The sequence below is a fragment of the Ochotona princeps genome, chromosome 6 (genome assembly GCF_030435755.1).
Source record: "Ochotona princeps isolate mOchPri1 chromosome 6, mOchPri1.hap1, whole genome shotgun sequence".
Taxonomy (NCBI): Eukaryota; Metazoa; Chordata; class Mammalia; order Lagomorpha; family Ochotonidae; genus Ochotona; species Ochotona princeps.
This window is the reverse complement of record NC_080837.1, coordinates 25354545-25381229: the sequence shown is the minus strand read 5'-3', so window position 1 is coordinate 25381229 and position 26685 is coordinate 25354545. Positions and strand designations below refer to the sequence as shown.

Genomic DNA, 26685 nt, shown 5'->3' with positions numbered 1-26685 from the left:
TGGCATCTGAGAGGGCACCTTAACATGTTTTTAGCAGAGTGGTTGAGATGCCCTCAGGGACACCTGCATACCCCACACCTAAGTGCCTAGGTACAAATTTAAGCTCCACATCCAATTCCAGTTTTCTGCCAATGTGCATAGAAAATGGCTTTTTCTCACTCACATGAGAAAACCAGATTGGGTTCCTAGGCTCCTGGCTTAACCTGACCCACCATGAGCTAATGTGGACAACAGCGGTGAAATTAGTGAAAGGAAGATTCCTGTTTAGTTTCTGCCTGCCTTTCAAATAAGACTAAAATAGTAAGTTTAAAATTTCAATTCCTATTATAAACCAAGAATACAAGTAAGTCAAAGCTCACAAGTGTTACTCATCAATATAAATCAGGGGAAGGAGGTGAATTTTATAACCTACCATACACCCAGGAATATTAAAGGAGTTTACTATCCTTTTGATTAAAGTAAGTAAACTAGCCTACACTACTGTAATAAAGAGAACAACTTTACATTCTTAGAAACAGATTTGTTAAGATTTTTGAAAGTAGGGCCCGGCGGTGTGGCCTAGCAGCTAAAGTCCTCGCCTTGAAAGCCCCGGGATCCCATATGGGCGCCGGTTCTAATCCCGGCAGCTCCACTTCCCATCCAGCTCTCTGCTTGTGGCCTGGGAAAGCAGTTGAGGACGGCCTAAGGCTTTGGGACCCTGCACCCGCGTGGGAGACCCGGAAGAGGTTCCAGGTTCCCGGCTTCGGATCGGCGCGCACCAGCCCGTTGTGGCTCACTTGGGGAGTGAATCATCGGATGGAAGATCTTCCTCTCTGTCTCTCCTCCTCTCTGTATATCTGACTTTGTAATAAAATAAATAAATCTTTAAAAAAAAAAAAAAAAGATTTTTGAAAGTAATTATTTCAGCCATTGCTTTTCTCAACAATCTGCAAAAAAAAAAAAAAGATTGTGTTTTCATAAAGGATACAACTTAAGTCCAGAAAGTACAGCACAAAAAATAACAGGTTAACCAGAGTTGTGCAAAAGCTAACTCCAACTACAGTACCTCTATCCCTATCTATAAAATAATATGTCCAACTAGGATTTTTTCTATATTTTTACCTAAAATCAAAATGTTACTTTGTCAACACATGCTGTTCACATGCTCTCACATGCTCCGTGCAGGAAAGAAAAAGAAAAAATAAACCAATACTAAAGCAAAATGTATTTGGCAAAATTATTACAACAAATGTGTGGGCAGTACTATCACACAGAGACATCACAGTCCTTTACAACAAAAGCCTCTATGTATTTCTTTCTTTACTGTTACTAAAATAATCTTTTAATTTCTTCAATATTATCATCAAAAACACTTTTAAAACAAAAACCCTTTTACCATCTTACAAACGACCACTAGAGTTTTTTTTATTATTATTTCATTTTAGATGATGTTTACAAAGTTGATCAGAGTGGGAAGGATCTAGGGTTAGGGTACAGTAAGTGTGATCTTCCTGTTTCAGGGGGGTGAGGGGAGATAAGAGCAGAAGTCATACCCAGCCTCCCAACCACCCCCATACCAGGGATGGGAATTGGCCTCCCGGTAACAGTCCACGGTCGCAATGTGACGCATGCACTGAGGGTTCTGTCCATTTGGTTCCAAGAGTTTTGAAATGTCGATCTTGCTGATCCAAGATTAGGGAACACTCTCAGTGTCCACTGGCTGGCCCAGACATTTGCTGCCATCGTTGACCTGGGGTAGCTGACCAATTTGTTCCGTTCTCCTTCCACTGCTCTGGTAGCAGATGTCCTCGCAGGCCCCAATGGGCTGTCATATCGTCCGTGTGCATCTGGGACTGACTTCATCTTTTCCACTGGGAAAAACCACTTCTCATGGGCAGGCCCAAGGACCCTCTGCAGGTAACCCGGGCCCCCTGTCTCCCTGCCCCCAGAGTTTACAGATCTGGCATCTGTTACAAGGCAGGCCCAAACCCCCAACCCCTAGGGCTCAGGGACCCAGCACCTACCTAACAGGTGGGCCCATGGTCCTGGGCCGGGTGACCTAGGCCCAACCAGATTCCCAACCCCCAGAGCTCATGGACCCAGTACCCACCGCAAGCAGGCACATGGACCCAGGTGCTGCTGGATCTCCCACCCGCAAAGCTCACAAACCCGACACCTACCATGCAAGAGCGCCTAAGGACCTGGGCCAGGTGACCCGGGCCCAGTCAGAACCCCCAACGCCAGGGGCTCGCAGACCCAGCACCTACCACGCAACCACCAGATATTTTTTACATCAGTTAACAGCCATGATATTTATACTAGGATTCATTTCTTCCCTTTATGTTTTCTGCCTCAAAGAAGCATGTTTCAAAATTACTCAAAAAATATCAGAACTTTTCCTGCAGTAACAACACAACAAAACCTCTACCTCTCAATTTCAAACTAGAATTCTTTGCCCATTAAAACAATTCTAAAACTGAGTTTAGCTCTGAATTCAAGATATCTCACAACGTATACTTGATGACCATATTAGTATCATTTCCAATCTGTCTTATCACTGGGTTTTACCTCCTACATCATCAGGGGCCTAAACATAATGTGTTACCCATCCCAGATAATCTTTGGTCTTCTCCTCATGACTACAAATGCTGCTTATCTTACTATAATAAATCCTTCTCAGTTTTTGCTCTCTTTTAGAAGATATTTAATGAACAAATATAGTTTCAGTTTCTCACATAACTTCTAGGCAATACATCCAGTGGTGAAATAGGCACAATTTCAGGGCTTGGTTTTTTTTTTTCCCTCACAAACAGGAACAAGCGTTCAAATTCCAACACCTTCATTGTTCAGCTCACCATCTATTGAACATCAGCAAGCAGCACCCTACTACACACCTGAAACAATAATACAGTTCCTAGAACTTAAACTTCATAAACTTCCAATGTCTCAAGTATCCATTTTTATTATTATATCATTATTCCTTATTTTAACAACATGTTGTCACAAAGACCTCCACCACCAAATATATGCTTCACAGTCCTCCTGGCTGTTAGTCACTTCCACATCACTTACCTTCTTGTACTTCCTCTGCCCTCAAAATTACTGCTGAGGTAATAAATCAAACTCTCCTACCCAAATTTCAATACATTTTTCAATATAACACCATCCTCATGTTTCATCATTTCTTTTCTTTCTTTTTTAAAACAACCTGCAACCAATTTATTGAAGTAGCTGATCGATTCAGGCATCCACAGTGCTGACTTTAGCTTCCACTCTTGGCTCACTGCTGATGGAAGTGACCAGCTTAACAATCACAGAAGGACTGTGCAGGTCAACGAGCCGCTTGTGGGTTCTCAGCTGAACTGACCCCAGGTCTTGGGACCTTCCCCAGCAGCTGTTTTTCTTATAGTGATTTCCAACATCTTGGTAGGCATTTAAATGGGTCCTTTCACTTTCAGATTCTTCTTTGCTGCTCTGATCCAGTCAGCACGTGCCTTCTCCAAGGACTTGAGTTGCGGCTGCGCAGGGTAATCCTGACGCAGTGGATGGCCACCTCAGGCCCCACAGGAGTCTTGCTAGGATCCTCACAGCCCATAGCTGTAGAAACAGCTTCATGGCTGACTTGTTCCTCGGCGAGAGTGAACAACGGTGAGTCAGGAACAAGGGCAGCCTGTGGTACTGACCACGTCTTCCTCAGAAAGGTTCCATCATTTCTTTTTTTTTTTTTTAATTTATTTTTATTAGAAAGGCAGATATACAGAGAGGAGAGAGAGAGAGAAAGATCTTCCATCCGATGGTTCATTCCCCAAGTGGCTGAAGCTGAGCCGATCCAAAGCCAGGAGCCAGAAGCTCCTCAGGGTCTCTCACGTGGGTGCAGGGTCCCAAGGCTTTGGGCCGTCCTCAACTGCTGTCCCAGGCCACAAGCAGGGAGCTGGATGGGAAGCAGGGCTGCCAGGATTAGAAGTGGTGATCATATGGGATGCCAGCGCGTGCAAGGCGAGGACTTTAACCACTACACTATCGCACCGGGCCCAGGTTCCATCATTTCTAAAGATGTAACCTGCTGTAGTCCAGAAAGTCTGGTCATTGTTCGTGAACATAATAAAGTTGACTTCTTTCTCACCTTATCCGTTTCTCTGCTGCTGGAATACTCTACACCTTCCTTCCAGCCTTAAATCCTGCCACTTCTATACTGACTCAGTAAGTGCATTTTTTTTTTTTTTAAGATTTATTTTTATTGGAAAGGTATACAGAAAGAAGGAGAGACAGAGAGGAAGATCTTGCGTCCGATGATTCACTCCCCAAGCGGCCACAATGGCTGCAGCCGAGCCAATCCGAAGCCAGGAGCCTCTTCCGGGTCTCCCACATGGGTGCACAGTTCCAAAGTTTGGGGCCATCCTCAATTGCTTTCCCAAACCACAAGCACGGAGGTGGATGGGAAGCAAGGCCACCAGGATTAGAACATGCACACATATGGGATCCCAGCATGTTCAAGGCAAGGACCTTACCTGCTAGGCTTTCGCACTGGGCCCAATAAGTATATTCTTAGAGCTACAATGCACATCTCTGCCATACAATTAAGGACTTAGTCACATTACTGTCTGCAGGACCACCAGGCAGTCCTTCAATACCAAAAAGCCCATGGAAAGCAAAATCAACTGAACTGCAATGATGATTTAGAATATAAGTAATCTAGACTTGGCATGGTAGTCTAGAGGCTAAAGTCCTCACCTTACAAGCACCAGGAACCCATATGGGCGCCAGTTCATATCCTGGCTGCTCAGCTTCCCATCCAGCTCCCTGCTTGTGGCCTGGGAATGCAGTGTAGGACGGCCCAAAGCCTTGGGGCCCTGTAAACAAGTGGGAGACCCAGGGGAAGCTCTGGGCTCCTGGATTCTGATCAGCTCACCTCCAGTCGTTGTGGCCCCTTGGGGATGAAAGATCTTTCTCTCTCTCCTTCACTTTGTAAATCTAACTTTCCAATAAAAATAAATAAATATTTAAAAAGATATAAAAGAATGTAAGTAATCTACAAGTAAAAAGAGATAGGAAAGTGTTTCACACTTAAAGATATTTAAAAAAAAAAAAAAAAAAAAAAAACCTCTGAAAACGCTTTTAGCACTTGAAACATTGCAAAATACCGGGAGTGTACTGTTCTGCTACCCGTAGCTTTCTCTTCCCTGCAGTATGGAATCAAAGCTGATGAACATATCTGAGTGATTTACTTAGTGCTATGGTTTTATTTAAAGTATAAAGCAAATGACATTACTGTAGCAACGGATTTAACAATCTATGATACATCCAAACTGCCTGTGAAATCAGTGTGGAAATTAGTAACAAATAAAGACAAAAACTTAAGTAGAGACCTTGAAAGCTCATTCGGGTTAGGATATTCATGTTTATTAAACCGAAGTGATTACTTCTCAGACCTTTAGATATATCATCATCCTGGCTTTTCATAATCTGAAGAAACCAACATAAAAATTTAAAGAAATGTTTTATTGATCATAATTATTAAAATAAACTTCATATGTAACCAAAATTCTATATGACTTCACTTTTTAAAGTATTCAAAAATCGTGCAACTAGTGGAGGTTTAATGCAATTTAGATTCACATTCAAGTCAGTGCTTGACTTTTCGTTTTAGTAAGGAGAGAAGGAGAGAAAAAAGTGTAAGAACTTCTCTGTTACCTTCATTTGTACCTGGGGGGAAATATTCAAAAACAGTTTCATACAATTGCTCCAAAAAAGCCAATAAAGTTAAATGTATATTTAAAATCAAATCTAATTACAATGAAATTCAAAAAGAGGATAAAAATTCTGCTATTGCAGTACTGAATTCAAACAAGTATCTAGCAGGAACCTAAACACTTATTTTTATTAAACACAGGAAGAGATTTGACTCTGATGATAAACCAATATTTTCTCTAAAATGTTACTGAAGTTTATCCTAGCTACCTTATTTTGAGTAATGTGACTTTTCCATAAACTAACACAGAGCACATGGGCTGTTTTTACTCACCGTGTAAGACACCTACTGGGAAAAACTTACAAAATACAAAGTTTAAAAGTAACTCATGTAGACAAAAATATTTTAAAATACTTAATGTAAGGCAAACTAAAATTTGCTAATCACCAGATCTTAAACCTCCACACAGCTGAACTCCAATTTCTTCAGTTCCCAAATGCTTTTTAACTTTGATAACTTTGTAGAAACATTTATCCTAAATTTAAGATTTAGTCGTAACGCTCCTAAAAGGAAAACTAATAATACATGAAATTTTTTCCTGGTCTTTCCCCAAGGGAAGTTTAAAGGTTTTGAATCAAAGATAATCAGCATACTTAATGTATACTACACACAAAAAAGCATAATAAACAGCAAAGCGTAAGGCTAGACTACAAAGGCAGAAAATTCTCAATACAAGTGAATTGTGGAAATGAGGGACATCATAAAATGATAAATTACTGAGACAATCCAAATGTATCTGTTTCATGTGGGATTTAAATAACCCTATTAAAGTCAATTAAAATTCACTGTTATTCTAAATAAAAATGGTTTGCCTCATAGTTAGCATTTCAGACTTTACTCTTTTTACTGTAAGAAATCAAGCCTACATGTTAATAATGCTGATGCAGCTCACATAACTGTGCCTCACTTCAGTGAGAACAGCTTCGTGACAGCACTAACCCCTTTTCCATGAGAAAACTGACGCTCAAACAGGTTGGAGGATATCAAGGTCAAACATTTAATAATGGCATGAAAATAGATCCCATGAATTCTTGTTCTTACTAAGTGCCTCTAAACACTGTTTATGTGTTAATAACTTTTCAAAATACTTACCATAGAAATGTCCGAATCCCATGCTGATTGCGACCACCAAAGCAAGTATAACACACTTATTGAGCCCACTACTGAACTGGCGTCTAGTCAGCTCCTTAGGAGGTTCAGCTTCTTGTTCACCAGGGAGCCGCTCCTCAGATTCTGAAGTAGACATGGTCTTCTTCCTGGCACGGCGTCGCCTAAAGGCCGGGCTTGGCTGATCGCTGCCTTCATCACTACTCGACTCATCACCACTAGGCTGAGCTGAAAATACTATTATCGTAAAAAGAAAAATGTCGATGGTAGGCATTACAAATTCTGGAAAAAACCTTCCCAGTAATTTTTTTAGGATCATCAATGTTATCTCTCGACATGCCTTTTCACACAAGACAGCCAAAATAGCACAATGCAAAACCACAGATTTTCAACTCGCTAAAACCCAAGACATAAAAGGTCTCAACGTGATAGATAAGCATCTGTCACTTATGTTACCCTGTGTTTTAACAGTCTCCTGTTTGCAACCTTCAGAACCTTGTAGCTTATACTGTTACAACATGCGGCCTATTAAATTTTACTGATAGGGCCAGCACAATGACTCAATTGGCTAATCCTCCCCAGGTAAGTGCCAGGATCCCAAATGGATGCTGGTGTGTGTCCCAGATATTTTCCTTATTCAGAAGTGGGTGGTTGGGTATAATTTAGAGTCGCCAATTCAGGTAAATAAATATTCTTCACTAAAAATGCTTCCAGCCAACTGGAGAATATGGAAAAAATATAGATCTATCCTCCACCAAAACAAATCACTCTCTCTTCCTTCCAGGATTACAGTGACTTCGGTACTCACTCTGAGGATGGTGAGAACTATAACCCAGAAACTGACATGCGGGGGAGGGGAGGCTGGCACAACAGTTCAGCTTAAAGCCCCCAGCAACCCACACAGGTGCAGGCTTGTGTCCCAGCTCCTCCACTTCCCTTCCAGCTCCCTGCCTGCGGCCTGGGAAAGCAGTGAGGATGGCCCAAGGCATTGGGACCCTGCAACTGCATGGGAGACCCAGAAGAAGTTCCTGACTCCTGTGATCACTGGCTCAACTTCGGCCATTGTGGCCATTTGGAGAGTGAACCAGAGGATGCAAGATTTGTCTTTCTGGCTCTCCTTCTCTGTAAATCCGGCCTTCGAATAAAAAGAAATAAATTGTACAGAAGAAAAGTTAAGTTCATAAGCACCACAGTCCACCATGTTGGTGACTAAGTATACCTCTCAAAAAAAAAAATTCGCGGAAGATCTTCCTCTCTGTCTCTCCTCCTCTGTGTATATATGGCTGTAATAAAAAAAATGAATAAATCTTTAAAAAAAATAAAAATAAAAATAAAATTAAAAAAATTCACATACCCCTCTCCATTAAAAAAACAAACACATTGACAAAGACATCAACAAGTACCACTTCTATAAGTAAAACAGAATCTCCTCTATCTTTTCATTCAAATTCAAATAAAAGTATTTTAGGGTCAGTTATTTAAATAACATTGGGAAGTTCACAGTTCTTGTGACTTAAAGTATCATAAGTGTTTTTGTATATGTCTGATCCTCAGCTTTCAGTTCCATCCTATGATGAGCTCATGAGGAAGGTTCAAACCTTACGATTTCCAGGAGTCAGATGGGCCCTTGTCTTCAACCTCCACTCCTACTATAAGATTATGAATTTTACCCTCTAGGAAACACTGCAGCAAGAGAAAGTGTTACAATAGTTGTGTCCAATATTACGGACTGATCTGATGTTGTGAAAAGAACAGAACAGTAAAAAACAATATAAAGGAGAAAGAAAAGCTGCATGAGAAATCTCAAGTCCAGAAAGTCTAGTCCCTGGAAAAAAATCTTCCAAAATGAACGATTTTTAACACTGTTCCAACTATCAGCAAACTATGCTTTACACAGAATAAATCATTCATTGGTAATTCCCAAAGATGAGCTAGAAAAAAAATTTTGAGGGCCTGGCGGTGTGGCCTAGCGGCTAAAGTCCTCACCTTGAACAAGCCCCGGGATCCCATATGGGCGCCGGTTCTAATCCCGGCAGCTCCACTTCCCATCCAGCTCCCTGCTTGTGGCTTGGCAAAGCAGTCGAGGACGGCCCAAAGCCTTGGGACCCTGCACCTGTGTGGGTGCTCTGGCTTCAGACTGGCATAGCTCTGGCCATTGCAACCACTTGGGGAGTGAATCAACGAATGGAAGATGTTTCTGTCTCTCCTGCTCTCTTACTTTCATCTACTTTCCAGTAAAAGTAAAATAAATCTTTAAAAAGAAAAAAAAAATTGAAAGTCTAAAAGTAAGGATGAAATGTGGGCTTGCATTTATACAAAAAGCAAACAGTTTTTAGACACCAGGCTAACACAGGACCCAGGAAAGCTTGTGATTGAGGTTAAGCCATACAGGGTATAAATGGGGTCATGGAGATTCAGTTCACTGTCACAAGCAACAAAACAGAAGGTAAATCTGAATGAATAAATGTTCCTAATATTTGGTAACATGGATGGCAATTATTTATGCTTTATTCATGATGATAAGCACATTACATTTATCTACTCTTTCCAGGATGTCACTGCCTTGGGTACAAGGTTAAATTTCTTGAACAGAAAGAAAGGAAGACTTACTCAAAGCAGAACATAATACAACTGCATTCACTATATGACTGGAGTATTTAACTCAGAATTTAATACAAAACTAGGATAAAACAAATGTAAAAATAAAACAAATGTAAAAATGAACGTTTTGTCAAAACTTAAATTTTCAACTTTTTATTAATACAGTATCTTCATTATACACTCTGAAAAATTAGTCTTGCTACTATTAGTATACTCAATGTCTTTATGTAATGCTTCCATCTTTGTTAACCTATAACAGCTTAAGTATCTTTAAAGCTAATGTTTTTCAACTTCTTTTAAAGCCTACTCTGCCCACACGCCAAGATGCAAGAAAGGCAAAGCATGCAATAATGAGCTCAGCCAGGTGTCTGTGAACACCGGATTGAGTATCGCAAATGCAAACTGGCATCAGGAAAGCGCTTCCCAGACGTGACTAGGCACACACAGCTCTGAGAAGCTGATCAGTTAGTCACAGGACCTTGGGAGGAGAGCTGGCTAGGGACTCGGTATTTCAGCTGAGCATCCCATCCCCTTAGGCATTCAGGAATCTTCCACAGCATCTCCCACCACCTTTCTTTAGCAAATAAACAGGAAAAGAAGATGCACAGAGCTTCATTATCAAGAACAAAGGGAAAAAATTGGAAGTACTTTGGTTAATACTCGATACTTTATCTAAGGTAAATTAAAATAATAATCATGACTTTTTAAAAAACATACACAACATAAACTTCTCTACATCTACCAACATCACTTTTGTGAGAAAAGAGGTCAAAAGCCAGAAAGATATATCCTTAAATTATATGTTACAAAATTATCATAAAAATATAATTTAGAAGAAAAATTGGAGTTAAAATCCCATTAAGATGTACAAGAGAAAACAAAGTAAACAATAAGCAGCTTAAAAATACAATCCCAAGAAAAAATGAGAGTTGGGCCCGGCGGCGTGGCCTAGCGGCTAAAGTCCTCGCCTTGAATGCCCTGGGATCCCATATGGGCGCCGGTTCTAATCCCGGCAGCTCCACTTCCCATCCAGCTCCCTGCTTGTGGCCTGGGAAAGCAGTCGAGGACGGCCCAATGCATTGGGACCCTGCACCCGCGTGGGAGACCCGGAAGAGGTTCCTGGTTCCCGGCTTCGGATCGGCGCGCATCGGCCCGTTGCGGCTCACTTGGGGAGTGAATCATCGGATGGAAGATCTTCCTCTCTGTCTCTCCTCCTCTGTGTATATCTGGCTGTAATAAAATGAATAAATCTTTAAAAAAAAAAAAAAAAAAAAAGAAAAAATGAGAGTTTAAATGTCACCTTTATGTTTTAACATTTTGAGGCATTCAATTCTTTGAGTAAAAAAATCACTTATAAAATGTCCTCAAGTCTGCCAAATCCTCAAGCCTCAGTTTAGAAAGGACACGTAACAAGGGCATAAAAGCATGCAATTTTCCCAAAAAACAACAGTGCATATCCTCTTTCTGATTTTTTATATGATAGTTTCTACTACGTGTTTCTGGTCCCTTTGTAAGATTCCTGCTTCTATTTGATTTTTGTGGCCCATCAACATGCTCAACTTAAACCAGAAGAAAGGAGGGAGAGAAGAAGAGAAAAAAAGACTACCTCAAAATAACAAATCCTGAAAAGGAAAAACTACAAAATTTAATGACCAATAGAGATTCTAAAATCAATTATGTCCTTTTTTAATAAATATATTCAATGTGGCTGGTGCCATGGTCAGTAAGCTAGATTTCTGCCCGGGCACCAGCAACCCATGCAGGTGATAATTCATGTCCCAGCTCTCCACTCCCAATCCAGCTCCCAGCTTACAGCTTGACAAAGCAGCAGGGGATAACTCAATGCCTTGGGCTCCTGCACCATCAGGGGAAGAAGCACCTAGCTCCGGGTAGGCTAGCTCTTGCTGAGGAAATGAACCGGCAGGTGAAAGCTCTCTCTCTCCTTCACTCTACGTAAAATGTCTTCCTAAAAAAATACTAAGTACAACTGGCATCATTACTCCCTAAAAGCTACATGTACGTTAACTTTTTACATACTATACATACTGCACTAGATACTATCATTTAGGAGCCAGCATGGGGCACAGGAGGCTAATATGCCTCGTCTGTGGTACTGGATCCTATATGGGCATCAGTTCAATTCCTGGCTGCGCCACTTCTGATCCAGCTCCTTACTTGACGGCACCCAAATGCTTGGACTCCTGGCTCTGGACACCCCAGCCCCAGCAGTTGTAGCCATTTGGGTAGTGAACCGGCAGATGGGGGATCTGTGTTCTTCCTTCTCTTTTTGTTAACTCTGCCTTTCCAAAAAATAAATAAATCTTTAAATAAAAATTGCAAATTATCCCCTAAAAAGAAAACACAGGTATGTCGACTTTTTACATAGCACTTATACTGTACTAGGTATTGTCATTAATACAGAAATATGACTTGGGCCTCCCGGAATCATGGTATCCATCCTGGGGGTTCTAGAACCAGTCTCCCGAGAAAGCTAAAGCACTAAAACATCAAGTGAGTATTTACTGGTTGAGTAAAGTACTGTTAAGTGTTTAAGAAAATTAATGAAAAACTAAAATTAACTCATTAGCAAGTGAAATAATCAGGAATATTTTGTTACCTTAATTTGGAATGACACATATTCCTATGTTATGATTCTGATTGCCAATTATTAAAGAATGATAAAATCTTAAAAAATGGTAGAAAACAGACAATAAATATTCCTGTTATTCCATCCAACACTGCTTCTGCAGTCAGTGCTCCATAACTCCTATAACTCCTCAGGAAGTTGCAAGTATGGGTCAATGCATGTTACAGATTTGTGTCTCATGATATTTTCCAGGAATTAATTCTATTTATAAGTACTTCTGAGAACACAAAAGATGTTACACATATCAACAAAACTGAAGAACCACTAAAAATAAATCATCTTAGCAACATACATTTTAACTTGCAAACGATTCTGTATAAACTACTGGCATTAACTACATTAAGAGTGTACAATGGGGACACAGCAGGATAGCTCAATAGCTAAATCCTTGCCTTGCAACCACCGGGATTCCATATGGGAACCAGTTTATGTCCCAGCTCCTCCAATACTCATCCAGCTAGCTCTCTGCTTGTGGCCTGGGAAGGCAATAGAAGACGGCTTAAAGCCTTGGGATCCTGCACCGACGTGCGAGACCTGAAGAAGCTCCTGGCTCCTCGTTCCTGACTGGCTCAGCTCCAATCATGTGGCCACCTTGGGAGTCAACCAGCAGACAAAAAGTCTGTCTTTATCTCTTTCTCTCTGTAAATCTGCCTTTCCAATAAACAGAAAATAAACTTTTTAAAAAATGTACAACAGGCATGTTCTGTAACACACTGTAAAACGACAATTTGCATGACCAGAGGCTTTCTGTGAGACTGCAGTACTCACAGCTCCTTGAACCCTGTTTGGTAAAGCGGTAGGCACCCAATTAACAATTAATAATCAATCTGAAAGTCAACGAGAATCTTCTTTCACTATTTCTGCGTAATAAAAGATGCATTATAAACGAAAACACGAACCTCTCAATGTTCAAAATTCTAAAAATAAGTTTTGTACAATTTGAGATTTTAACAAATCTCTGAAGAGAGTTTGTCTTTTTTTTTTTTTTTCCGTTTAAGGTGACAGTGCACAAACTTTGGTGGACCATAACCAAGTGAAAGATCAAAGCTCTGCACCAGAGCTCCTGCCTCAGTCCTCTCTATTTTTTTTTAAAGATTTATTTATCTGCAGCTGGGATTAGAACTGGCACATGTAAGAGATCCTGGTACATACGAGGCAAGGACTTTAGCCACTAGGCTTCCATGCTGGACCCTTCAGCCTCATACTTCATAGTCAAAGATGCATTTATTAAACTATGTTTTCAGATTTAACAGATCTTACAACAGATTTTCCTGAGTTCTTCATATGCATATGAAGGCAATTTAAGAAGCTCATAGAAAATGAGATAAAGAAAATACGATTTTTTTCATACAAAAAAAAAAAAATCCAGGCATAACTCTTTCATTTTACAGTATTTTCCATGCAGTTATTTTGACCTATTTTCCTGTATGATAAACTTCAAATTTAGGGTTAGAAAAGTCATTATATAATAAGGCCTTCAGTCTTATCTGTACAGTCTTCAGAGTGCACTCACCGGTTTCTGGTTGACAGAACGCATAATGACTGCTGGACGAAGAACCCATAAAGTCTTCAGGATTCTGTGCTTCTTCAACAACACTAACTTCCTGAATGCCAATTTCTTCTAACTTAGGTGGCTCAAGAGTAACAATATCCGAATCATCACTAGCAGCTCCAAAATAGATGTTGTCTTCAGTGAACTTTTCTTCCTCTGCCTGCGGGGTCACAATTTTAGAGACCATGAATCCAACAATTATTTGAGAATTATTTTTTTCAAGATTTATTTATTTTTCCTACAAAGTCAGATAAACAGAGAGGAGGAGAGACAGAGAGGAAGATCTTCCGTCCGATGATTCACTCCCCAAGTGAGCCGCAACGGGCCGATGCACGCCGATCCGAAGCCAGGAACCAGGAACCTCTTCCGGGCCCCCCACGCGGGTGTAGGGTCCCAAACCTTTGGGCCGTCCTCAACTGCTTTCCCAGGCCACAAGCAGGGAGCTGGATGGGAAGTGGAGCTGCTGGGATTAGAACCAGCGCCCATATGGGATGCCGGCACGTTCAAGGTGAGGACTTTAGCTGCTAGGCCACGCAGCCAGGCCCGAGAATTTTTTAAGATTTATTCAATTTTATTGAAAAGGCCGATTTACAGAGAGAAGGAAATACAGAAAGATGTTCCATCTGCTAGTTCACTCCGCAAATGGCTACATCAGCAGTGGCTGAGCCAATCAAGAGCCAGGAGCTAGGGGTTTCTTCCAGGTCTCCCGCACGGATGCAGGCTCCCAAAGCTTTGGAGCCATCCTCTCCTGCTTTCTCAGGCCATAAGCAGGGAGATGGACAGGAAGTGTAGCAGCCAGGACACAAACCAGCACCCATACTGGATCCTTGAGCTTGCAGGAGTGGAATAAGCAAATGAGCCATCACACTCATTATTTCATAACAATCTATGCAACATTACACTCAACTTTAAATAGAAAAGATGCATGAGGGATCAACACTGTGTTACAACGAGAAAAGCTGCCACATGCCATCAGTATTGCTTTGAGTCCTGGTTGCGCACCCATGATCCAGATTCCTGCTAATGTGCCCAAGAAAGCAGCAGATGGCCCACATGCTTGGGCCCTGGGCCTCCACACCGGAAACCCAGATGAAGCTCCTGTGGCCTAGCACAGTTGTTTCTGCCATCTGGGGAGTGAATTAGCAGAAGAAAGATCTCTCGACGTATAATTGCCTTTCAACTAAAACAGAAATGAAAGGAAGAGAGGGAACGAGGGGGAGGGGGAAGAAAGGGGAGAAGAGCATCAAACCTCTATGTGAATTTCACAATCAGAACAGACCCCTGCCTTATCCTATTAGCCTGTAGAAGCCAAGATGATCATTTTTTCTCACAACAATCATTAGAGGGGAAACTTGGTTTCTCTCACCAGTTCCATGGGTCTATTTCAGCATAATTCTACAGTCAAGTGGCCTGTAATAGACAGCTGATTAAACTTCTCTTACTATACCCATAATGTATCTCAATATCTCTGCCATGTGTAGTAGGATGAGTGAGATCCCTCCTAAATCCATATACTGGAACCCAGGAGGCCAGCACTAAACCCTGCGTAAACCATGGTTTTTCCTGTTCGAAATATATGCCTTTCATAATGCTTAGTTTATCAATTAGGCGATGTAATATATTAATAACAAATACTACAACACTATCCTCTCAGAAAGGTTAAGATAACTAATACAATTTTTAGACTACCCTGCATGTAGACAAACTCACCAACAGGCAAAACAACGCTGTGGGTATTTGTACGTGCTGAGGGATGGGAGGGAGCAGGTAATGAGGCCACTGGGGCTCCTGGAACATGGACGCGAAGCCTTGCTACAAGATTCTTTAAACAACATTTGGCCTTTTTTTTTTTTCTTTTCTTTTTGATTATGTTTACATGGTTGACCAGGGTGAGACTACTGTTTCAAAAATTTTCCCTCCTCTTCCTCCTGTATCTGGAGGACGGCGGGAAAATAGGGGAGAAGCTGCACCCAGTTTCTCTGCCTCCTTAGTACCCAGGGATGGGGAACAGCCACCCGAAGCCATCCCAAGTGTTCCGCAAGTGGTTCTGATACTCCTAAAACGCTGTCAATATTACGAATCAAGGATGAGCAAATCTCTCCAAGGGCCATCTGCTGACACAGTCCACCCCAGAGTCTCCATTTGCCCAAATATTTGCTGTCAATGCTTGGCTGGGGTAGTTGAGCAATTGGCTCTGCTCTCCTTCCTCTGCTATGGCACCAGATGCCCTCTGTAGGCCTCAATGGACTGCCATATCCTCCATGTGCGTCTGGGTATGCCGTCCACTGTTCCATCTCAGCCACTGAGGAGTCCCAGGTTTGACACATGCACTCCATGCTCAGACCACAGGTCCTACAAATCTCACGGTTGGAGTTTTAAGTCCAGCAGTTCAGTTGGTGGATCCCTACAGACACCTCATCTGAGGCAATCCCAGACCTGACTTGTGTGACTGCCAGTCTGGAGTCCGGCTCAGTCCATCACCCATGTCAGCCTACACACACATTGGTATCTGTAGTTGCTGGGTCAGTTCTGTCTCCAGCCCCATCTCTTACATAAACCAATGGATGCTGAAGCCTAGCCCAACCCTGCCTGCTGCACACTCAGCCCTCAAGTTCACCAACAGGATCTGCAGCATAGTAGGGACAACCACACTGGGGCCAGTCCCAGCCCTGGTTCCTGTGCTTTCCCGCATGTGCAGCTGACCAGTCCGGTCTATCCTGCATCCCATTCAGCTCTTCCATACCTCAATGGGAGTTGAAACTTAGCTCAACCCAACTGACCCCACTCTCCAGCACACACTCAAGCTGGCGGGGCCACCACCTGTCTAGTCAGGCTTGCTCCCAGCCCTGATACTCATGCTCACCAGTGGAAATCGCAGCCCATCAGAGAGGTGCCCACAGTTTCCATAACAGGCCCTCTTCCAGCCCCGGATCTTGCATTTTGTCAGGTGGTTCTGTAGTCTTGCTTGACAAAGGACTTGTCCCCCTAACCCAATGTTTGCCATTTTACGCTGTGGCAAAGCCCAACTAGCCTGTACTTACTCTGGCCTATGCATGCACCAATAGATAGTCGATTAGCCCAGCCTGGCTCTCTCCCTAACCCAGCTCATATGCAGGCCAACAGGTGTTGTAGCGCTGCCCAACCTCATCTGCTCCCAGTCCCAGTTCTCACATTCACCAGTGGGGGCAGCAGCCTAGCAGGACAGCCCCCTACAGGTCCCCTACTAGGTTTGCACCACCCCACCCCCACCCCTTTCCCCCAAATCTCATGTTGCTGGTGGCTGCTGTGGCCCAATCCGGCATGGCCCAATTCACTCTGGCATTGCTGTCAGGTGCTGTAGCGTGGCCCAGCCCAGCCTATCCCCAGTTCCAGCTCATGCTGGTGGATATCACCAACCCAGCCCAGCCCTTAGTCCTGGCCCTAATGCAAACTAGCTGATACTGCAGCCTGACTCGGCCTATTCTACATCCCATCCTAGTTCTCAGATCTGCCAGTGGATGTTCTGAACTGGCCCAGCCTGCAGTGCCTTTCGTCCAGACCCTCATGTATGCTGGCAGGCACCATAACCTGGCCTGGTCTGGTCTGCTCCCAGCCTTGGTTCCTGCACTCACCTGCAGAGACCACATCCAGACAAAGGAATTCCCCAAGCTCCTCTACCAGGCCTCCTCCCAGTAGTTGATCTCACACACACTACTGGTCATTTGACCCAGACTTAGTCCACCTCCTGTCAAGGCAGGAACAGTGGCCTTGCTCAACTGGCTCACATTCGTTCTGGTTCTTACTGTTGGGTGATACAGTCCAGCCACCCTTAGTTCACACCCACACACAGCTCTTGCATGGTTCAGTGGGTGTCAAGACCTAACCAAGCCCATCCTACATTAACCTTGCTTTCATGAGCACCAGTGGGTGCTGAAGTCTAGCTCAGTGTGGAACTCCCGAGAACCAGTCTACACCCATGCCGAGGGACAGTGCAGTCATGGCCATCCCATTTTGTCATATGAGGTCACAGTGTATACACCAATGGAGGATGAAGTACCAAGCACCTTCTTGGAAGCAGAAGGCATCTTCCAAAGCACAATAAACTTGCTGAGCCTCCCGAACTAAACAAGATAGAGCTTCTTTTTTTTTTTTTTAATAATGTTTACATTTTTTTTGAGAGACAGAACAACAGGAACAGAGAACTCCCATCAGCTGGCTCACTCTCCATATGCCCACATGATCTGGGACTACAGACACACGCTCAGAAGACAATCTTGGCCTCTTGTGGATGACAGGAACTCAGCTACTCAATGGAGCACTGCCGCTTCCCAGGCAGCCAGAATCAAGGTTGAATCCAAGCATCAAGGAAAAAAAAAAGAAACCTGCTGCTGCTGACAAAAATAAAAAATAGGGGCCCGGCACCATAGCGTAGTGCCCAAAGTCCTCGCATTCAACACACCAGAATCCCATATGGGCGCCAATTCTAATTCTGGCAGCCCCGCTTCCCATCCAGCTGACAGGTGGTGGCCTGGGAAAGCAGTTGAGGACGGCACAAAGCCTTGGGACCATGCACCTGCATGGGGAAACCGGAAGAAGCTCCTGGCTCCTGGCTTCAGATCGGCACAGCCCTGGCCTTTGTGGCCACTTGGGGAGTAAACCAGTGGATGGAGGATCTTTCTCCCTGTCTCTCCTTTTCTCTGTATATCTGTCTTTCCAATAAAAATAAAACAAATCCTTTTTAAAAAATAAAAATGGTACTCTAATATGAAATACCAGCATCAGAGGTCATCTTAATCCACTGTGTTGCAACACTAACCATCAATTCGTGCTATTTTTAAGTCAGCAAATCCTAGGTATTGCGTTACAGCAGCACAATGAACTGAGTCACCATGTCAAAATCATCTAGTGGGATCGTTGTTGTGGCATTGTGGCACACTGGGCTAAACCACAGCCTACAACGCTGGTCTACAATATGGGTACACATCTCAGTGGATCCACTTCCAATCTAATTTCTGCTAACGTGCCTGGGAAAGGATCAGAAAATGATCCAAGTCTTGGAGCTCCTATACTCATACGGAAAACCCAGAAAATGCTCCGGGCTACTGGTTTCTACTTGCCCCAACTCTTGCAGTTGCAATCATGTGGGGAGTAAAACAGCACAGGGAAGAATACTTTCCGTGCTCGTCTCTTCCTCCTTTCCTCCCTTCCTCCCTGGCACTGCCCTTTGCAATTCTGCATTTTGAGTAAGATAAATCTTTTAAAAACATCTAGCCATCTAGTTTTATCTGTATGTCAAATAAAACTCCAAAGGACAATAGTCAGATTAAACTCAAAAATCAACCATGATTTTGGGTGAACCATGATAAATTTCAATCAATTCAAGGAAACAATCTATTTCCAAATAAAGTCATTTTAGGGATTATATATTCCGGTCCTTAGAAACTAGGGAATCTAGTTCTTTAACCAGAAGGAAAAGGAGAAGCTCACTTTCAAAGATACTAGTCTGGAGCACTCTGTTGAATGTCACAGTTAAATGCCTCTATCCCCACAGTGGAGCAGCCGGGCTTGATACCAGGCTGCAGCTCCTGACTCCAGTGCCCTGCCAATAAAGACGCTGGGAGGCAGCAGAGATGGCTCAAGCAGCCGATTGCCGCCATCTACATGCACATCCTGAGTGTGCTTTCTGGCTCCTGACCTCAGCTCAGCTCTCTCTTTGTGGCTACTGGAGGAATAAAACAATGGAATCGCCAACTGAAATAAACATGTTTTAACTTTTAAAACAAGAGATGGAGCCAGTGTAATGATTAAAACACCAGCTGCAAGGCCCACATTCCATAAGAGTACCAGATAAAGGGACCAGCATAGTAGCCTAGCGGCAAGTCTTCCCCTTGCATGTGCCAGGATCCCATATGGGCACCAGTTCTAACCCTGGCAGCTCTGCTTCCCATCCAGCTCCCTGCTTGTGGCCTGGGAAAGCAGTCGAGGACAGCCCAAAGCCTTGGGACCCTGTACCAAGGCTCCTGGCTTCGCATTGGCTCAGCTATGGTCGTTGCAGCCGCTTGGGGAGGAATCAATGCACAGAAGATCTTCCTCTCTGTCTCTCCTCCTCCTCTGTGCATACTCAACTTTCCAATAAAACGTATTTAAACAAAACAGAAAAAAAAAAAAAAAAAAAGAGTCCCTAATGGCACCTGGGAAAGCAGCACAGGGTGGTCCAAAACTGTATGCCCCTGTACTCATATGAAGACCAGGAGGACGCTGCTGACTTTGGCCGACCCTGCCCAAACCAGTGAGGGTCAATTATGGAGTGACCTAATAAATGAAAGATCTCCCCGCAACCTGGAACTCTGAGTCTCAAACAAATAAGCTGTTAATCAAAGTCCCACAGAGTAAATACAAGCTTACCTCGATTTCTGATTTGGTTTCTCCTAAAGCTGGATATACATTTTCCTCTATTAACACTGTGCTGCTCTGGCTGTCTTCTGCTAGAAAGTAAACATCAATACAATTATTTCTTCATGGAAAATGCTCCGCTAGGGTCTGGTGTGGTGGCCTAGCAGCTAAAGTCCTAGCATCACACGAGCCAGGATCCCATATGGGCACCAGTTCTAATCCCAGCTGCTCCACTTCCCATCCAGCTCCCTGCTTGTGGCCTGGGAAAGCAGTCAAGTAAGGCCCACATGGGACCCTGCACCCACGTGGGAGACCTGGAAGAGGTTCCTGGAACCTGGCTTCGGCACAGCACTGGCCGTTGTGCTCACTTGGGGAGTGAATCATCGGACAGAAGATCTTCCTCCGTCTCTCCTCCTCTCTGTATATCTGACTTTCTAATAAAATAAATAAATCTTTACAAATAAAAAAAAAAAGGAAAGAAAATGCTCCACTGAAGTCTCACTCATTTTTGGTCCTAACCATTTTGGATAAGAGATACATACCATTTTATACTTTTAACAAGTGCCTTGATTATAATTGGAAAGGCATCAAATAAATCTCTTGTGATGAACAATTTTGTACAGTTAGTCTTAACAGTAAAAAAAACAAAACAAAACAAAAAAATAAACAGTAAATTTATACTCCCAAGCAAATTCATGTGAAACCATGTAATACATGGTCTGGAACCCCACACACTACAGGTGTAAACAAATCTCTGGGGTAGGTCAAGACACTTTTCTCCAGCTACACAAACGCGTCACAAAAGCTTCATTCAGTGACCTGATCACTTACATTAGCCAGAAAGGCAGGCTGTCTGCTTGGAAAGAATGCAAGATATATTCACAATGTTAAACTGACACATCCTATTTTAAAAGCAATCAGGATTTAACTTACCTCGCTGGTCCACCTGCAGTAATAGCTCCTCTTGTCCTAAAGATGAACTTTCTGAGGTGAGCTCACCGGTGTCACTGGGCGTGACAGAATTCACCACCTCAACATCCGAGCCCTAGGGAAAAGTGACCATCAATTATCTATTAGTTAATTAAAGCTGGATCTGACAATGTGTAAATGCTCCCAAAATCAAAGTCCCAATCATTTTCACACTCTAAAGTGAACACCACTTAATGACAGGTTTTTGTCCAATTCAATCAAGAAATGTCTAAGGTAGAGAAATGGCAGGATGAAATGCGGGCTTTGAATTTTAAGTCACTGGGCCCAGCCTGACAGCCTAGCAGCTAAAGTCTTCATCTTGTAGGCATCAGGAACCCATATGGGTGCCGGTTCTAATTCTGGCTGCTCCACTTTCCTTTTAGCTTCCTGTTTGCGACCTGGAAATGCAATGGAGGATGGTCGAAAGCCCTGGGGCCCTGAACCCACGTGGGAGACTCAAAAGAAGCTCCTGGCTTCAGATCATTGTTGCAGTCACTTAGGGAGTGAACCAGTGGATGGAAGATCTTTCTATCTCTCTTTATCTCTATAAATCTGACTTTCCAATAAAAACAAATAAACCGTTAAAAAGACAATTCTAAGTTACCAAACAGCAAGGCTGAATCCTAAGATAAGTGCATAAACTTCGTTATTTATATTAACTGAACATTTACAGGACAAGACATTTTTCTAAGCGCCTTCGAGCATTAAAAAAAAAATAAAATCTGGAGCTGGCACTGTTAAACAAGGTTAAACCACTGCCTACTATGCTGGCATTTCACATGGGCGCTGGTTCAAATCCCAATTGCTCCACTTTTTTTTAATCATTTATTTATTTTTATTGGAAAGACAGATATACAGAGAGGAGGAGAGAAAGAGAGGAAGATCTTTCGTCCGATGGTTCACTCCCCAAGCGGCTGGAGCAGTAAAAAATTATGTAAGTCCTTGGGCCTCTGCTCCCACATGAAGTCCCAGGCTTCTGGCTCTGGCCTACCCCAGTGTCAACCATTGCAGCCATTTGGATACTGACAGAGACTAGTGCTGGTCTTTAACAGAAGGATGGGTATGGAGAAGAAAAGGCATTGATAGTATGGCATGGCACATTAAGCCACTGCCTGGGAAACTAGCACCCACTAGCGTTCCAGTTCAAGCCCCAGCTACTCCACTTCAAATCTAGTTCCCTGCTAATGCACTTGGATTAACAGCAGGAGATGGCCCAAGTACCTGGACCCCACTACCCACAAGACAGACTTGTACAGAGTTCCAGGCCATGTGGGGAGTGAACCAATCGATCGAAGATACCGCTCTGTCTCCCTCTTTGTATGTCTCAGCGTTTATTAAATAAATAAGCAATTCTTTTTAAATAAATGGAAAAGGACTGGGAAATACATGTTACAGATATCGACAGAAAAAAAACAGAGCACAGAAACTAGGTACAGGAGAGACAAGTACAAATGCGCTCTCCTCTGTGGCCCACCGTACAATCCTGACCAACCTGGGCCAGGTGCAGGAGAGGTCTGTAATCTCACTCTACCCTGCAGGCTCCTAAGAAACACTCCCAATGCTGACTTCTTAACCCCACTTGAAAAAGTTGCTATGGGAGTTGATCTAAGCTTTACAGAAAACAAGCTAAAAATAGAAATGTCATAGGTGATTTAGAAAGAAAAAAAAATTACCACAAACTCAATTAATATATATTAATCAGATTTTGAAACTATATTCCAAAAAAATCACATATTAATTAATGTTGTTTTCTGGGAAGATCTGAATAACAAATTGCCTTAACCTTAGCCTGTCAAAGCAATTGCAAAGAGTATCATTTAAAAGTTTTTATTAATGAAGAACAAGAGAAACTTACAATATCCAAAAATCAATACTAAAAATAAATCCAATGAAACAAGTATGGAAGATTTTGTTTCTCTTTATCAGTATCTTATAATTTTTCTATAATATACACGTTTATCAATAAGAAAACATGCCATTGTTTATTGTATTTCTATCATTCTTGAATTATAAACTTCATTTTATGCTCAGGCTGTACCCACAGTCCTCTTTCCACAAAGCTCCCCTAGCATAAGCCAACAATTCAACCTGAGAAACTGAAGAAGCACACACCTCCATCCTCCAGTCAAGATTGTTCAAACACAGGCCAATATTCTCTAGCTACAGGATCTTGCCAAAATTGCACATCATCTCTATGCCCAATTTTTAACTATATAAAAACAATGTTTACCATAGTGGGCTGTTTAACAATCTACCTAATATATCAAACAGAAAGACAAGAGCATATAACAATATAACACATATTGGCCCATCACAGTTTTCAGCAGTGAAGTTCAATCTGGGTGAGAAAAATGATCATGCTACCGAAAATTTAAGTTTGCTTAAATGTAGACAAAGTCTGGCCTTCAAAGAACGCAGTTTATATCACTAACACTAATAATGTTACAATGTACCTTAAACAGGATGTAATAACATACCTCATGATTGATGACAGTCCAACCACAAGAGGAATCACTGTCACTGGAAGTTTCAGACATTTTTCAGGTCTACAAATATAAGAACATAATGACTTAGGATACATTTCTAAAAAAACTCTACAGGAAGTGTGACAAAGCATGAAAAATGGCTTATTGCTTTCTAGATGAAACTGAGACAACACACAGGACAGGATACAATTGCATGTCTATGTGAATAAACTAAACTACAAATGCGGAGAGCCTCCTGAGCTGAAATAGCCCAGACCGCCAGTGCTAGCACTGAAAGGAAACAAAGTGGAAGAATCAAAGAAAAAGGAGAATCCAACTTAATCACATGAGGACGTCAACAAGGACTGGCAGACTGGCAGACTGGCAGCACGGTGACTGTAGCAACAATAAAAGGATTGTATTTTCAAAGAATAGGTGTGAAAAGCATGTCTAAGGAAACCAAGAAGCAGGAATATTAAAGAGCTTCCAGGCAAGCAAACCCAGGTCTACAGGCTGATAATGTGAAGCAATTTTTCAAGCAGATAAGGAACTTAACCAATTGATCAGCTTTTATGGAAATATGCATAACTGCATTACCAATTTCAGTTGAAATATGGCATAGAAAAAGGAAAATGTCAGAGGTTGGTTAAAAATATGTGGTCACTAGGGCCAGTTGCACAGCCTAGAGGCTGAAGTCGGGATCACATATGAGTGCTCGTTCTAATCCCAGCTGCTCCACTTCCCATTCAGCTCCCTGCCTGTGGCCTGGAAAAGCATTTAGAACGGCCTAAGGCCTTGGGACCCTACACCTGCATGGGAGACCTAGCAGAAGCTCCTGGCTCCTGGCTTTGGATCTGCTCAGCTCCCACCACTGCAGCTGCTTGGGGAATGAATCAGTGGATGAAGGATCTCTGTATCTCTTTCAATCTGTGTATCTCCCTTTCCAATAAAAGTAAATAAATCTTTTTAAAATAAATTGTGGTCACTAGAAATAGCCTAGACACAAGTCCGTAAAAATTTACTGATCACTCTGCCTTATTTGTTTTTCTTGTCTCACCATCACATTCTCTCCTGAAAACTTATGTAAAACTTCAAACCCAGCTGAATGTAAACGGTATTCTGATGCTTGTGCTTTGCATTTTTTTTCTTTTTTTTTTAAGATTTGTTTATTTTTATTGGAAAGGCAGATAAACAGAGAAGAGGAGAGACAGGAGTGTCCCATGGTTCACTCCCCAAGTGGCTGGAGCTGAGCCAATCCGAAGCTGGGAGCCTCTTCAGGGTCTCCCACGCGGGTGCAGGGTCCCAAGGCTTTGGGCCGTCCTCCACTGCTTTCCCAGGCCACAAGCAGGGAGCTGGATGGGAAGTGGAGTCGCACAGGCTGGAACTGGCACCCATATGGGATCCCGGCCCATTCAAAGCAAGGACTTTAACCACTATGCTATCATGCCAGGCCTGTTTTTTTCACTTTCAATGAACACATTAGATGCAAGTTGACACTGCTGTCTTAAAACTCCACTGCGGACAATACAAAAAAGTGCTCAAGTGAGAGCACATCAATCTGAATCACCGACTTATAAGTCCAAATTTACAACTGCCTAATTTGAACACTGAGATATTATACTTTAAAAAAAAAAAAAGTCTGGCTCCTTCTTTAAAGAAAAGCTAAAGAGTTAATTACACTGAAAGGATTTACCAAGACAGAAAGGAAGTACTACACAGCGACAAGAAGAGCAGAAAAACATTTCAAAAATATGAAACTCTAAAACTCTAACATGAGTAGGCTGTTTGAAGATCATGTATATCTGACTTCGTAATAAAAATAAATAAATCTTTAAAAAAAGATCATACGTCAATTTTTGAAGAACACACATGTTAAGATGGGAAGGCAACTAAATACATAAGGATGGGAAAGCCTTAACTGTGTGCAATACATGGAAACAATATAACACTCCACGAAAAAGTTGAGTATTTAAACCATTCCAATACACATTCAATGGGATGGAGAGGAAGAGGCAGGAGAGGGCTTCAGAGATCTGAGGAGACTCGGAAGAATTTTTTTCCTCATTGTATGCTTTAACAATCATCAGAATGAAACGGGCAAGCAGGTAGCTTACCATCACGAATTGGGAGCCATACCCTCCCCTACACTCTTTTTTTTTTTTAAGATTTATTTATTTTATTACAAAGTCAGATATACAGAGAGGAGGAGAGACAGAGAGGAAGAGCTTCCGTCCGATGATTCACTCCCCAAGTGAGCGCAACGGCCAGTGCTGTGCCGATCCGGAGCCAGGAGCCAGGAACTTCCTCAGGGTCTCCCAAGCGGGTGCAGGGTCCCAAAGCATTGGGCCGTCCTCAACTGCTTTCCCAGGCCACAAGCAGGGACCTGGATGGGAAGTGGAGCTGCCAGGATTAGAACTGGCGCCCATATGGGATCCCGGGGCACGTTCAAGGCGAGGACTTTAGCCATTAGACCCCTGCGCCGGGCCCATACACTCTTATGAAATACTGTCTGCCTACCTGTCAACCAAATGACCCCTTCCCTCCGGCGTACTCACCCACACCTGAGCCGTGAGGGTGGCATCACGCAGTAATTCCCTCTTCTGGCTCATCAGAAGCCAGCAGCATGTCTCTCTCCCCTTTGACCTCCCTGGCGACTCCACCCCTGAATATGACCTATACGTGCCTGCGACTTACTCACCTTTTAAAGAAACTCTACAAAACAATATTTTTAGTTCCTGCTTTTCTGGACAAGGTTATATCTGGTATATGGCAGCAACTATTTATCACAGCTGTTCATTTCCAACTGCTTTTAATGTCCACTCGTCAGTTTCTCGGTTATTTCAAATACAATGTCTGTAAAAACTGACATCATCTTCCTGTTACTCCTATTTCTGATATCTTGGCAAACAGAATTAGCCAAAAAGATCACAGCTGCAAGCAAAAGCCACCAATATTCAGGTTCAAAACCCAAAACTTAAGATAACCACAGTAGGATAACTGAAACTTACCCACCTTTCCTAATCTAGCCTTATCCAATTACACGATTTCCCACTTCAACTATGGGGGCAGCTTAACAAGCCTTCTTCATCTAGTTTCAACTCTCCAATTACCCTTTTGTAGTATTACCCATGCTAAGTTTTCCCTGAAAGACAAACATACCCATGTCACTTAAAATCAGCCTTTTAAAATGGTCTGCACTGCCTTCAAACCCCTCCCACAAGAACCTCTCATATACAAGACTGCC

General features: G+C 42.6%; 1 protein-coding gene and 1 pseudogene across 7 annotated transcripts in view; both read right to left on the bottom strand.

Moving 5' to 3' along the window:
* The window catches only part of CCPG1 (cell cycle progression 1), a 46418-nt gene that overhangs the window by 6412 nt on the left and 13321 nt on the right, over positions 1-26685 (bottom strand). For 5 of the 7 annotated variants that reach the window (XR_001168391.2, XM_012929320.2, XM_012929313.2 and 2 more), the window contains exons 2-6: positions 23454-23522; positions 20941-21052; positions 20020-20099; positions 13597-13795; positions 6821-7072 (exon numbers count right to left, since the gene is read on the bottom strand). Coding sequence is in view for 6 of the 7 variants with exons in the window: in XM_012929320.2 (XP_012784774.2) it covers positions 6821-7072; positions 13597-13795; positions 20020-20099; positions 20941-21052; positions 23454-23513 (703 nt within the window). In the remaining variant the exon portion in view is untranslated. The remainder of the gene's footprint in view (positions 1-6820; positions 7073-13596; positions 13796-20019; positions 20100-20940; positions 21053-23453; positions 23523-26685) is intronic. The other 2 variants (XM_058665825.1, XM_058665827.1) reach the window with 2 other exon arrangements.
* LOC101535815 (small ribosomal subunit protein uS10-like) lies at positions 1681-3657 on the bottom strand (annotated as a pseudogene).